Here is a 13,761-nt window from a genome sequence, read left to right as displayed (position 1 = left end):
CCCCGCGCCAGCCGGGCCCTGCCCTCTAAGCATCAGCCCCAGCCAACCCGTCTCACCCAGCAAACACCACAGCCACGAGCACGTTGTGCTTTTTCTTCACAAACCCCCCCAGTTCGTACAAAGCCGGGTCCGGACGCCAAGGAATTTACAAGAGCTGGCCCCGTCCGCCCAGAGTCCGTTAGAAATGAGCCGTGACGCGGTCGATTTCCAGCAAGTCCTCCAGGATCTGCAGGGAAAGAAGCAGGCAGGTGAGGGCAGGGCCCTGCCAACCCCCCCCGCAGACAGAGCCAGGGGGCTGGCTACTCACTATGTCTGGCGTGGTGCCAATCTTCTTGGCCAGCTCGCTGCGCTCCATGGCGCTGAGGTAGAGATAACGGCTCAGCAGCTCCCCATCCAGGATGTTGCGGACGGCGTTCTGCAGGATCCGGCGGTCCACATGCAGCATCCTACGGGAGAGGAGCTGCAGCTACCGGTGGGGGGCCTAGAGGGGGGGCCGCGGGCCAGGCTGGCCTGCCCCCTTCCCACGTTCTCAGGGCACATAGGACAGCCCAGGTGTCCCCCTGCAGGGAGCAGCTGACCTCGGTGAGGCTGGTGGGAGGGCAGGGTCATGCTGCAGCCAAGAGGTCACAGGGGCCACCTGGACCCCAGCTCCTCTTCCCCCAGGGCCCTAGCAGAGGACACCCCTCCCCCTGCATGGAGTCCTAGGAGAGGCTGGCCTGCCCCAGGAGCCCCACAGCCTGCTTCGAGGTCTATCCCCCCTTGCTGTAGAGTGGGGGGCACGAGGGCCGAGTGACACTAGAGACACTTCACCACATCTCCTGGCAAGGGGCAGCTGAGCCCAGGGCCCTTCCCACTGGCCAAGGGTACCGGGTACTGGCACCCGGCAGCTGATCCCTGCCCCTCCAGGGTCAGGCAGGCTCAATGCCATCTTTCCTTACGGCGCCACAGAGCTCGGCCCAGGCGCACAGCAGAGGGGAGGGGGGTCTGGCCGAGGGCAGCAGGACTGACTGGGCCAGGCCGAGGTGGGGAGCAGGGCAGTACCTGAAGGCTCGGGGGTTGAGGCCGGCATGGTGCGACAGCATGGTGGTGAGGGCGTTTTGCAGCATCAGCAGGCGCCGGTAGGTCTTCTCCAGCATGGGCAGGAGGAGGCCGATCCCGCCATCCAGCGTGGCTGGGGAGAGAACAGCCCGTCAGGGAACCCCGGAACGCCCCACTTGGAGGGGAGGCTCCCGGGGCTGGGCCAGCAGCGAGCCCTGGGAGTTCAGGGTAACGGACTGGGCGCAGCAGCCGGGACCCAGGTGCCCCTATAAGATAACTTGGCTTGTTTAGTCTAGCCAAAAGAAGGCTGAGGGGGGATATGATTGCTCTCTATAAATATATCAGAGGGATTAATATTAGGGAGGGAGAGGAATTATTTAAGCTTAGAACCAATGTAGATACAAGAACAAATGGGTATAAACTGGACACTAGGAAGTTTCGACTTGAAATTAGACGAAGGTTTCGAACCATTAGAGGAGTGAAGTTCTGGAACAGCCTTCCAAGGGGAGTAGTGGGGGCAAAAGACATATCTGGCTTTAAGATTAAGCTTGATAAGTTTATGGAAGGGATGGTATGATGGGATAGCCTAATTTTGGCAACTGATCTTTGATTATCGCCAGATAAGTATGCCCAGTGGTTGGTGATGGGATGTTGCATGGGATGGGATTTGAGTTACTACAGAGAATTCTTTCCTGAGTGCTGGCTGGTGAATCTTGCCCACATGCTCAGGGTTTAGCTGATCGCTATATTTGGGGTCGGGAGGGAATTTTCCTCCAGGGCAGATTGGCAGAGGCCCTGGAGGTTTTTCGCCTTCCCCTGCAGTGTGGGGCATGGGTCACTTGCTGGTGGATTCTCTGCAGCTTGAGGTCTTCAAACCACAATTTGAAGACTTCAATAACTCAAGCATAGGTTGGGGTTTGTTATAGAAGTGGATGGGTAGGGTTCTGTGGTCTGCTTTGTGCAGGGGGTTGGACTAGATGATCACATTGGTCCCTTCTGACCCTAGAATCTATAACACCTTCCACTGCAGCAGGGTGCAGAGACTGGCAGCTCCGGCTCCTTCCCTGCCCGCTAGCCCCATCATGCTGGGACGCACTTCCCACCGCCCCAGGCGAGCTCCTGCTCCCATCACAGGCTGTGCACACACCCCCGGGGCCTGACCTGACCTGACCTGACCTGCCCTGCCCCGCCCCGCCCCATGGCCCCACAGATGCACCTGATGCCCACTCCGCCCTTCCTCTCCTTGGCCCATCACTCCAACCCAATCTCCCCCCATGAACCACCATGCGGCTTCTCTGCTTCCTGGCACTGAACACAAGCTCCTCCCACCCACCTCCATGATTCCCCGGCAGACCTGCTGCCCCCTGCTGGTCCACCCACGTCTCTTCCTGCTTTGCCTGCCTCCCCAGCCCATGGCAGCCCAGCTGGAGGCCTCTGGGGCAAAGCCTCCAGAGCTCAGCCCCACACTGACGGCAGGCGTGGAGAGTCTCCACTTCTCCACTCCCCCAAACACGTGGCAGCTGCCTCCGCAGAGGGCAAGCTGCTCTGCTAGGGTGACCAGATCTCCCAGGTCAAATATCGGGGGACAGGGGCAGAGGGGAAAAAATGGCAGCAGAGCAGAAAAAAAAATCCCCCACCCCCAATTCCTCCTCCCTCCACAAGCGCTGGAGGGAGGCCCGGGAGACTCAGGGGAGCGCAGGGCCGGGGTGAGTGTGAGTCCGGCTTGGCCCCGAGCAGGCAGGACTCGGGCGCAGTACCTGGAGGGAGAGTAGGGGGCGGCCCTACCCGCAGGGCCAGGCGGCCGCTGTTCTCCCCACCTGGGCAGCAGGACTCGGGAGCAGCGGCTGCTGCAGCTCCCACGGCCGTGGGGGGAGAAAGCAGCCGCTGGCCAAGCTCAGCAGCTGCGGCTCTGGCGCCCACGAACCCCCCGAGCCCAGGCCTGCTGCCGGGACCCAGCGTGCACGCTGCGCGCGCCCAGCCCTTGGCCAGTCGCGTCTGGGCTGGCTGCCCAGCTGGTGCAATCCCGTGGGCGGCCCCGGAGTGGAGGCAGCAGGCCCCAGCCCCCGCAGCCCACTCGTGTCTCACAGGGGAACGAATGGGGCTAGGCTGCTGATGCCTCCGCCGCGGGATTGCACCAGCTGGGCAGCCAGCCCAGACGCGACTGGCCAGGGGCTGGGCGCAGCGTGCATGCTGCTGGGTCCCCGCAGCAGGGCCGGGGGTTCTGGCCCGGGCACCACGTGCTTGGCCGCTTCCTCCCCCCGAGGCAGTGGGAGCTGCAGCAGCGGCTGCTCCCAAGTCTCACTGCCCAGGTGGGGAGAACAGCCACTGCCTGGCCCCACCGGCCGCCCCCTACTCTCCCTCCAGGTCCTGCGCCCGAGTCCCGCTGCCCAGGTGGGGAGAACAGCCGCCGCCTGGCCCTACCGGCTGCCCCCTACTCTCCCTCCAGGTCCTGCGCCCGAGTCCTGCCTGCTCGGGGCCAGGCCGGACTCTCACTCACCCTGGGCCTGCACTCCCCTGGACACAGCAGGCTTGGCAAGAGGCGGGGATTTGGGAAGGGAGCCAATGGGGCAGTGAGGGGGCAAAGTCAGGGCGGGGGAGGGTGCGAGCCCTTCCGGGCTCTGGAGCCTTTGTTTGGTCGGGATACAGGACAAACAAGCAAATATCGGGACAGTCCCGATAAAATCGGGACGGCTGGTCACCCTATGCTCGGCACAGGCACCGTCTCAGTTTGTCCAGCTCTTGGCACAACAGAGGCCCAGCCCAGCCACTCCCCCAGCGCGTGGGTGGGGTCCCCCTGCAGGCCGGAGCCCAACCTACCGAACCAGGTGATGTGTTTGCTCTCCCAGGCGCTGGACTTCTTGGTGCCGCCGTCGGTGGCCCAGCGGCAGGGCGTCCTCCAGAAGGTGTTGACGTGGGCGCCCACGTGGAAGTCAGCCCTGCGCAGCAGCCGCATCCCACCGAAGCTCTCCTTGGCTAAGAGAAGGAGCGGGAGCAACTCCATCAGGGCACGAGGTGGCCCATGGAGACTCCAGCTCCCAGCAGGCTCTGCTCTGGAAGCAATGGAGCATGGCATGCTGGGCGCTGGAGTCTCCATGGGCTGCAGTCCTGAAGGGGCTGGACTAGCCGGAGGCCCCAGGCTCCCACCCAGCTATGGCTGCACCAGCAGGAAGGAATTTCCAGCCCCAGGGTCAGGGGGCTGCAGGTTGTTAGATGTTCCTGTGGGTTTGTTTACATGCAGCCCTACAGTATTACTACCTGGCACTGCAGCAGGGCAGAATCAGAGCCCCACGGGGAACGGCCGCAGTGGGGCCGACCGATGGCCCATCTGGCCTAGTAACCTGTCTTCCAGCAGTGGCCGGTGCTTGAGGGGGGATGAACCGAATGGGGCGATTCAGTGACCCGTCCCGTCCCTGGCAGTTGGAGGGTCAAGGGGAGTGTCCCTGGCGAATTAAACCCTGGGCTAATCAGAGGCAAGGTGGGTGAACGACAGATCGCCTGGCCCTCACCCACAGAAGCTGGCCCAATAAAAGCTGTTCCCGCCCCCCTGACAGGCAGGCAGGGGGCTGGCTAAGAAGCGGAGGGGGCGGAAGGCCTTACCTTCAGGCAGGTACATATAGACCATGAGGTTGCGATCGCGATCCGACACTGCGGGGAGAGAGCAGCAACGTTACTCTGGGCAGCATTTCAGCCCCGCCAAACACACAGAGCTACCCAAGAGCCCCCCGCTCTGGTGGGCACGCTCCAGGCCCCCCCCCGCTCTGGTGGGCACGCTCCAGGCTCCCCCCCCCCGCTCTGGTGGGCACGCTCCAGGCCCCCCCCCCCCCCGCTCTGGTGGGCACGCTCCAGGCCCCCCCCCCCGCTCTGGTGGGCACGCTCCAGGCCCCATCCTGATCCACCTGTGGCTACTGGCTCTGCCCTCAGCACCTCCCACCCCCAGCAGCTCTCAGTTCTCGGCACAGTCACAACACTGAGCAGAGGGTCCCAAGCAGTTCCGGCCCCACCAGCTCGCCCAGCTGGGACCGGGTCTGCCCACAGGGGTCTCCTCCCCTTGCTGGCCTCCATGATCCCTCGGCGCCGGGCAGGAGGCCTGGCCGAGCCCAACGTGCAGGGGACGAAGGAACAGAACCTACCCAGGAAGCCCAGCTGGTCGGTGTCCACCATGAAGTCCACGCTGTACACCTCCAAGGGCTTGGCATCCTGCAGCAGGAGAAGCAGGGGTCAGGGGGAGCACACAGCCGCAGGCGGGGGCCCAGCACTGCGTCACGGAGCGACTATGGTGCCAGGCTGAGCCCTGCTCTTGGCCCCAGGCAGCCCCCTCCTACCCACAGAGCCTCTCCACCCTCCCAGCGCCCCCCGTACCCGGCTGACGAGCGACAGCGTCTTGCTCTCCTCCTGGTAGCGCAGCAGCGAGATGCTCTTCATGACGTCCGCCGCTAGGATGAAGTTCTTGACACTGATCATTTGGTGGATGTAGAGCTGCGTGTCGATGAAGGCCATGCCCGTCAGGTCGTTGTCCTTCAGGCTCCACAGGAAAATCTGCAGGGGGCAAGAGCACCGGGCTCACACCATGGACAGGCAACACGCCAGGGGGCAGAGTGCCTGAGCCGGGGACCGACTGGAACCAGTACCCTGGAGTACCCCTGCCTGCCCGCCTCTACCCCGGGGCTGGTCAGAGCCAGTGCTGCCAGAGGGGACAGGCCCTGTACCCCATAACCCCACCCCAACCAGCCATTCCCCACCCCCTGGAGCTCGTCAGAGCCACTGCTGCCAGAGGGGACAGGTCCTGTACCCCATAACCTCCTCCCCCAACCAGCCATTCCCCACCCCCTGGGGCTGGTCAGAGCCAGCGCTGCCAGAGGGGACAGGCCCTGTACCCCACTCCCTGCCAGCCCACACTAAATGCAGCAGCTGCCCTGTGGTGTCTCAGGCTGGCACTGGTTCACGCTCAGACCCCACCGCCCAGGGCGCTTGGTCCCCAAGACCAGCTGGAGGAGACGGGACTTTGCTCCCCAGGTGGTGCCCTCCCTGAATCGGGGCTGCAAGCTGCTGGGATGGGGTGGCACCAAGGGCCCGTTTCTTGCCCACAGCCCCCTCTGGACCAGGCTCCTTGGCAGTTTTGTGCCATTTCCCTACAGCTGGGGAGGACCCTGAGAGGCTCCTGGCGCCCCCTGCTGGCCCAGCTGGGGAACGGGCCCCTCACCTTCTGGCCGATGGCCGACACCAGGTAGCCGTGGCAGTGGCAGAGGGCCGTCACGGGGCCCTTCTGCTCCTTCTCATACAGCACCTTGAACTTGTTCTTGGTAAGCGGTTGCCCTGGCTCCGGCACCACCTCAATGATGTCCATGATGAGGATCTGCAGAGATGGGCGGGACGGGGGGCTGTGAGCCAGGGGCAGTTCCCTCCTGGCTGCCCTGACAGCCTAGCCCGGCCCCAGGGCCGCCTGTGCCGAGATCCACACACCGGCCTGGGCTGATGGAGGGGGGCGACCCACCCCCGCGCCCTGTCGGGAATACACGAGCTCACTGGTCCTGTGGCAGAGCACGGCGCAGCGAGAGCAAGCCCCGCAAGGAGCCCAGCTCCATGGAGACAGCCTGGGAAGCGACACCCCCCTGCCCCCCGCAGGTATCTCTTGGGCACAGCCCAGCAGCCCCCACACGGTGACCTGGCCAAGCACTGGGTGCAGATGATGGCTCCACCAGAGGCAGCACAGTCCAGCCCCCATCAAGGTGAGGGGTTCAGTAGGGGGTGCTGTGGTGCAGGGAGCGGGGCGTGAGGAAGTGCAGGGAGAGGACGAGGGAGGCCAAGCCCCAGGCCAGCCCACACTCACCCGGCCGCGGCAGGTCACCTCCTCGCCCTGCATGAGACACGTGCCGGCGGCAATGTAACCCTTCAGCCCTGACACCGTTTCCTCGCTCTTCAGCGACACCGTCTTCATGCAGGTCACGTGCTCCCATTCCTCCAGCTCGATCCTGGGCAGGTGGGAGAGGCAGGCACAGGTCAAGGCATCAGGGAGCCCCACACCAGAGCAGCCGAGGCCAGGGCCCCTGGCACCAGGCTCCTCCCCCCAGACACAAGCACTCACGGTCCTGCCCCAAATGTCTCCTTCTGCTGTGGGGGCCGGGGGGAGGCCAGCACCTGCTTCTAGCCCTCCGCCCTCCTGGCGCAGGACCAGGCCCTCACGCATGCAGCACTCCCAGGGCCGGGCCCTCATCCCCCCTGCCTGGCAGAACCCGTCTCCAGGAGAGGAGCACCAGGGCCCTGCCCCGCTCGCGGGCCCTTACCGGGTGTTGGGGATGGTCTCCCAGCTCACGGGCGAGATCAGCTGGATGGAAAAGGCCTCCTGCTGCGGGTGGATGTAGCGCTCATCTAGGGGAGAGGCCAACACAGCTCCAGTCCCCACCCAGCCCCCAGGACAGGCGAGGGGCTGGCACAGACAGCAGCCCCTGCCAGTGTCACACACCGACCCTGCATCCCACAGCTTTGCCCCAGAGACCCCCCAGGAGTCTGTAGGCTGGGGGGACCTTCAAAGCCATCGGGGCTCTTGCTCCCAGGGAGCCGGGCCATGGGGCCTGCACAGGACAGGGAGTGCCGGTCCAAGCCTGGCCCATAACTGTCCCACAGGAACTGCTGCCAGCACTGCACACCCAGTGCCAGTGCGCTCCCCACACATCCCTCCCAAGTGGGGCAGGTCTCTGCTCACCCCGCTCGATGCTCTCAAACTCCTTCTCCTCTCCCGTCATGCGGGGGATGCGGGTGCAGGGGTTCACGACACTGGTGGCCACGGCGTAGACCTGCCAGAGAGACGCAGCCGTTAACAGGTCGCCAGGGCGCAGCACAAAGACCAGGGGGCCCCTCCACCACCTCCCTGACTGCTGCAATCCGCCAGCCACGCAGTGTGGACACAGGAGACAGCAGTGCTCCCCAGGGGTTCCCCTCCCCCTCGGTTGGCATCCTGCGGACTGCTGGCAGGGGGTATGCGGCACGGAGCAGAGCCAGGCAGGAAGGGCAGGATAGGTCCGAAGTGCCCCCTTTGGGGGCTATGCCCTACAAGATGCCCCTTGGCCAGGACGAGGGAGGAGCAGCACTGCCTGCAGAGTGGTGGGTTCTGGGCCAGCAGAGCTGAGCTATTGGGGGACGTTGTGCCCCAGAAGGGACTCCACACGGCAGGGCTGTCCCAGCAGCACCCCAGTACCTTGGACTCCACGTGATAAGCCACGTAGTGCGTGGTGCAGCGCAGCGGGATCTTCCTCACAGGCCACGGAGCGTCGTAGGACAGGTACGCGGGCAGGACGCTGATCCGCAGCTCCCCCTGCGAGCAGAACCCACGGTTAGCCCCTTCCTTCAGTTCAACCCCCCCACACACCCCAGAGAGAAGAGCTGCTGGCCAGGACATGCTCTGATGGAGCAGTGCATGCTCCACCTCCACAGAGCCCAGGCAGCGTCTGTCTGCCTTGTGGGGCCCTGGGCCCTGCCCCCAAGCCAGCCGTGCCCCACATACCTGCCGGTTGAAATAGAGAAAGCCCTTGGGGCAGTTGACGTTGTGGAAGGGAGCAAAGGACTCGATCAAGCCGTCAATCGTCATGGGGTGCAGGCGCAGAGCCCCCCGGGCCGTCACCAGCAGCCAGTGTGGGGAGGGCCCACAGATGAACACCTGGGATCAGAGCCAGCGCCGGGGTCAGAGTGGGGAGCCCAGTGCTCGCTGCCAGGGTGCTTTGGACCAGGGGCTCCCGCTCGGCCTCTCCATGGGCTCTTTCCTGGCCAGTAGGCCAGCTGCAACGCAGGCCTGACTCACCAACCCACAGCCCCCGGCCATGCCCAGGAGGTCTCCCCTCCAAGTGCTGGCCAAGCCAGCCCCTGCTTAGCTTCGGGGCTCTCACAGGACAGCAGCCTGCAGCAGGAGATTGGGAAATCCTGCGGCATCACCTCCCGAGTGCAGCAGCCAAAGCGCCAGGACATGCCCAATCCCCCACTGGCACCCAGGGGGTCTAACTGCCCCAGAGACCTGCCCAAGTGAGGTTGCCCCACCGGCTCTTTCCCGCAGTCACCCAGCCCCTTGGTACCAGCAGCTGAGCCTGGGGCCAATCTGAACAGTGAGGGACTGACCCAGGGGCAGCAACTCTGAGCCAGGCCTGCCCCCGCGGCTCACCCCCGAGTAGCCGTAGATGTCCTCGAAGTAGCGGAAGCGGGCGACCCGCCCCCGCGCGCCCCCCAACTCCTCGCCCCCTGTGCTCTCCGACTTCTTTTTGGACAGTTTCAGCTTCTTCTCCCGGAAGTTGATGTTGTGGGGGACCTGACAGGGAGGAGAGATGGTCACAGATGGGCAAGGGCCTCCAGGCACCAATGGGACCAGAGCCCTGCAGCTGAGCTGGGAGGGGTGAGCACCAAGCAGGGAACCCACATGACAACTGGGGACTCCCCCCCAGTTCTCAATGGCCCTGCCCAGCGCTGGCCCCTGGGGAAGCAGCTGGGCACAGTCCAAGCTGCAGCCATTCAGCTGCTTTGCACCTGGGACAGTAACACTTTAGATCAGGGCACTCGCCCTAGACAAGTCCCCCAGAGAGGAACAAGCTGCCTGGGAGTTTTACCTCCCACTGGGGCAAGATGGTGCATTGCATGCTGGGAGCATATGGACGGGACCTCGAGAGGTCGTCTAGTCCAGCCCCCTGCACTCATAGCAGGACTGAGTATTATTCAGACCAGGGCTCGGCAACCTTTCAGAACTGCTGTGCTGAGTCTTCATTTATTCACTCTCATTTAATGTTTCGCGTGCCAGTCATACATGTTAACGTTTTTAGAAGGGCTCTTTCTATAAGTCTATGATATATAACTAAAGTATTGTTGTATGTAAAGTAAATAAGGTTTTTAAAACGTTTAAGAAGAAATTTAAAATTAAATTAAAATGCAGAGCCCCTCCCCCCCCGTACCAGTGGCCAGGACCCAGGCAGTGTGAGTGCCACTGAAAATCAGCTCGTGTGCAGCCTTTGGTACCTGTGCCACAGGTTACCTACCCTTGAACTAGACCATCCCTGACAGGTGTTTGTCCAACCTGCTGTTAAACTTCTCCAATGATGGGGATTCCACAACTTCCCTGGGCAATTTATTGCAGTGCTTCACCACCCTGACAGTCAGGAAGTTTTTACTAACAGCCAACTAATGCTCCCTTGCTGCAATTTAAGCCCATTGCTTCTGGCCCTGTCCTCTAGGATTAAGGATAACAATTTTTCGCCACCCTCCTTGTAACAACCTTTTATGTACTTGAAAACTGTTCTCATGTCCCCTCTCAGTCGTCTCTTCTCCAGACTAAACAAACCAAGTTTTTTCAGTCTTCCGTCATAGCTCATGTTTTCCAGACCTTTAATCATTCTTGTTGCTTTTCTCTGGACCTTCTCCAATTTCTCCACATCTTTCCTGAAATGTGGCGCCCAGAACTGGACACAATACTCCAGTTGAGGCCTAATCAGCACAGAGCACAGCAGAAAAATTACTTCTCGTGTCTTGCTTACAACACTCCTGCTAATACAGCCCAGACTGATGTTTGCTTTTTTTTGCTACAGTGTTACATGTATTGTATGTTGTTACAGTGTTATATGTGTGCAACTGACTGTTCTTCGAGTGCTTGCCCATATCCATTCCAATTAGGTGTGTGCGCACTGCGTGCACATTCGCCGGAAGATTTTTACCCTAGCAACATTCGGTGGGTCGGCTGGGCGCCCCCTGGAGTGGCACCGCTGTGGCGCCGGATATATACCCCTGCCGACCCAGCCTCCCTTCAGTTCCTTCTTACCGCCCGTGTCGGTCGTTGGAACAGTGGAGTGCGGTTTTACTGACCTCCACCTCCCTAGCTACTCGTAGTTCTCTAGTTATTTTTGTGTATATAGTTCAAGGTTATATAGTTATAGTTATTTTTTATCGTTCATAGTTAGTGTTATAGTTAAGAGGGGTTCGGGGATTAGCCCCTTCCCCGCACCCGGTGCTGGGGCCCATGCCCAGTTCACCGGGTTTCAAACCGGGCTCAGCCTGTCACAAGCCGATGCCGACAGGAGATCCACACGACTCCTGTCTTAAGTGCCTTGGGGAATCTCACCTGGCAGATAAGTGTCGCATTTGCAAGGCTTTTAAGCCGAGAACAAAAAAGGAGCAGGACTTTCAGCTAAAACAGCTCCTCGTGGAGGCGGCTCTTACCCCTCTGCTTTTGGCACCGAGCGCCGGTCAATCGGCGGGCAGAAGTGCCTCCTCGGCACCAGATCGCACCAGTATTGCCAAGGCCTCTCGGCACCGGCCATCGCCAGCACCTAAGTCGACTCGGCACCGCTCCCTCTCCCCGAGGTCGAGAAAGCCTAAGACTCCTGCTGCTTCCGTGCCACCTGCACCGCAGCCAGAGAGCTCGTCTAAGTCGGATCGCGCGGCACCGACACCTGCCACGGCACCGACAACGTCGGCACCATCGATTACGGTCTCACAAGGGCCGTCGAGTCCGGTGCCTTCAGCTCCCTGGCGCGAGCCGTGGTTCAGCTTACTATTCCATCCACGCCGGAGACATTCCCAACGGCGAGGGATCTGATTGCCATGACAGAGTCGACGCTGCCTCAAGCCCCGGCACCGCTGGTGCAGGTAATACAGCCTACCGGCAAGCCTGCCTTGATAAGACCATCCTCTGTCGGCACAGCAGAGTGGCACCGTTCACGATCACGGTCCCGCAGACGTTCTAGGTCCCGTCGGCGCTCCCGCTCCCGACACCGCTCGCCTCCTCGGTACCGCTCGCACTCGCGGCACATTCGGTATCCCATCCACCAGCCCGCTACTCTTGGCACCGCTCCAGCTCCCAGCACCGCTCCAGGCACCGTGACTCCTGTAGCTGCTCCCAACATCGAGCCTCGAGATCTCAGTTGACCTCCGGGCACCGCTCCGGTCACAGGTCCCAATCTCGTTCCCGGTACCGTTATGCCTCCCGGTACCAGTCCCTGGTGCCAAGTAGAGCAAGGTCTGCTAGAGACAGGAACTCTGCCCAGGGCTTTTCAGCCCCTCCATGGCCATCCAGACATGCATCAGTGTTGTCCCACGTGGACAGCTCTTATGCACAGGACCGCGATTCCGATGTGCCCACTAGAGTCTTCCAAGAGACCCAGGCCCAGGACCAAGGCCCCCATCAGTGGTCTTTCTGGACACCTTGGGCGTACCACCAGGCCCAAGGCGTACCAGTAGTTCCGTCCCACTCTGTCCCATCAGAGCACCAAGTGCCAGAGGCGACAGTTAGCCGTCCTCCTCCGACTGCTACGGAGGAAGCCCCAGTTCACCCACTGGACTCCCAGGTTCCACTGGAGCAGGAGGTCACCCAAGAGCAAGAGGCCACACAGGACCCGCTTGTCCCCGGCATCTCCTCTTCTCCAGATGAGGCGGTGGCAGGAACATCTTCCTCAGGCCCTCCTCCAATCGACCTGAGAGCCCATCAGGACCTCCTGAGGAGGATAGCACTCAATATGAACCTCCAGGTGGAGGAGGTCCCGGAGGTAGAGGACCCAGTGTGACGAACTGGGAAAGTTCTTAATGTTTTCTCTGAATACTGTGTTGGTGCCTCAGTGTCCCCATGGCAGTTCTTAAGTATCTGGCAGAGCAAAGGGCCAGTGCACCTAAATGCCTGACACTCTGTCTCCTAGCAACTGATGGCCTGGGCCCCTCCTCTGCAAAGGTGCCAGCTGAAGGTGTTGGAGACAAAGGGATCAGGTGACCTCCTGGCCCGGGAAAGGGGCTGAGGAGAGAGGAGGGGCTGGGAGGGGTTGTTAGTCTGGAGCTGGCTGGGGTCAAGGGTGGAGGGCAGACCTGGGGGTCTGGCTCACTGCCCCCCAGAATGGACCCGGCCGAGGGGTCCGGTTCGCTGTACCTACAAGCTCTGTTTTAGACCCTGTTCCTGTCATCGAATAAACCTCTGTTTTACTGGCTGGCTAAGAGTTACGTCTGACTGCAAAGTGGGGGTGCAGGACCCGGTGGCTTCCCCAGGACCCCGCTGGGGTGGACTCGCTGTGGGAAGCGCACGGAGGGGCAGAGGATGCTGAATGCTCCAAGGAGAGACCCATAAGGTGAAGCCGTGTGAGCTTCTTGCCCTAAACAAGTCTGCTCCAAGGGAGAGGAGGCTCCCCAAAGTCCTGCCTGGCTTGGTGGGGAGCAGTTCCAGAGCATCGCCCGGTGACCCCGTGACACCCAGTAGTGGACATTCTGTCGGCAGATGCCCCCACCAGAGTGGCCCTACCGTTTATTCGGACCATCCAGGCCAATGCCGATACTATATGGCAGTCTCCAGCCTCTATCCCTCCTGCGGTCAGGGGAGTCGAGCGTAAATACATGGTTCCCTCTAAAGGGTACAACTACTTGTATCTCCGTCCTCCTCCCTGCTCACTAGTTGTCCAGTCTGTTAATGAGAGAGAATGCCATGGCCAGCAGGCGCCAGCCCCGAAATCGAAGGAGGCTAGGCGAATGGACTTACTCGGCCGCAAAGTGTACTCGGCATGTGCCCAACAGCTCCGGGTGGCAAATCAACAAGCCCTGCTTAGCGGCTATAATTATAACACCTGGGTGGCGGTGGGTAAGTTTACGGAGCTTCTCCCTCAAGACTCCCGCCAAGAGTTCGCTGCCCTCTTGGAGGATGGGAAAAAGGTGGCCAGAACTACCCTCCAGGCCTCGTTGGATGCAGCCAACTCAGCAGCCAGGACTCTGGCCTCGGGTGTTGCC

General features: G+C 61.7%; 2 protein-coding genes across 4 annotated transcripts in view; one reads left to right on the top strand and one right to left on the bottom strand.

The window, feature by feature from the left end:
• Window positions 1-13,761, bottom strand: part of CPSF1 (cleavage and polyadenylation specific factor 1) — a 77,650-nt gene that overhangs the window by 30,530 nt on the left and 33,359 nt on the right. For 2 of the 3 annotated variants that reach the window (XM_050939331.1, XM_050939334.1), the window contains exons 25-38: window positions 9,185-9,328; window positions 8,537-8,689; window positions 8,231-8,347; window positions 7,739-7,829; window positions 7,320-7,404; window positions 6,866-7,007; window positions 6,239-6,391; window positions 5,398-5,574; window positions 5,169-5,235; window positions 4,636-4,683; window positions 3,856-4,011; window positions 1,042-1,171; window positions 308-446; window positions 80-226 (exon numbers count right to left, since the gene is read on the bottom strand). In XM_050939331.1, coding sequence (XP_050795288.1) covers window positions 179-226; window positions 308-446; window positions 1,042-1,171; window positions 3,856-4,011; window positions 4,636-4,683; window positions 5,169-5,235; window positions 5,398-5,574; window positions 6,239-6,391; window positions 6,866-7,007; window positions 7,320-7,404; window positions 7,739-7,829; window positions 8,231-8,347; window positions 8,537-8,689; window positions 9,185-9,328 — 1,650 coding nt within the window. In that variant the 3' untranslated portion in view covers window positions 80-178. Of the gene's footprint in view, window positions 1-79; window positions 227-307; window positions 447-1,041; window positions 1,172-3,855; window positions 4,012-4,635; window positions 4,684-5,168; window positions 5,236-5,397; window positions 5,575-6,238; window positions 6,392-6,865; window positions 7,008-7,319; window positions 7,405-7,738; window positions 7,830-8,230; window positions 8,348-8,536; window positions 8,690-9,184; window positions 9,329-13,761 lie in introns of those variants that run through there. The other variant, XM_050939332.1, reaches the window with a different exon arrangement.
• The window catches only part of VPS28 (VPS28 subunit of ESCRT-I), a 122,149-nt gene continuing 115,258 nt past the window's right edge, over window positions 6,871-13,761 (top strand). The window contains exon 1 of the mRNA XM_050939474.1: window positions 6,871-6,878. The gene's annotated coding sequence lies outside the window, so the exon portion shown is untranslated. The remainder of the gene's footprint in view (window positions 6,879-13,761) is intronic.

The sequence above is a fragment of the Gopherus flavomarginatus genome, chromosome 2, assembly GCF_025201925.1.
Source record: "Gopherus flavomarginatus isolate rGopFla2 chromosome 2, rGopFla2.mat.asm, whole genome shotgun sequence".
NCBI classification, from domain to species: Eukaryota; Metazoa; Chordata; order Testudines; family Testudinidae; genus Gopherus; species Gopherus flavomarginatus.
Note: the sequence above shows the minus strand (reverse complement) of the source record. Positions and strands in the feature narration are given on the sequence as shown.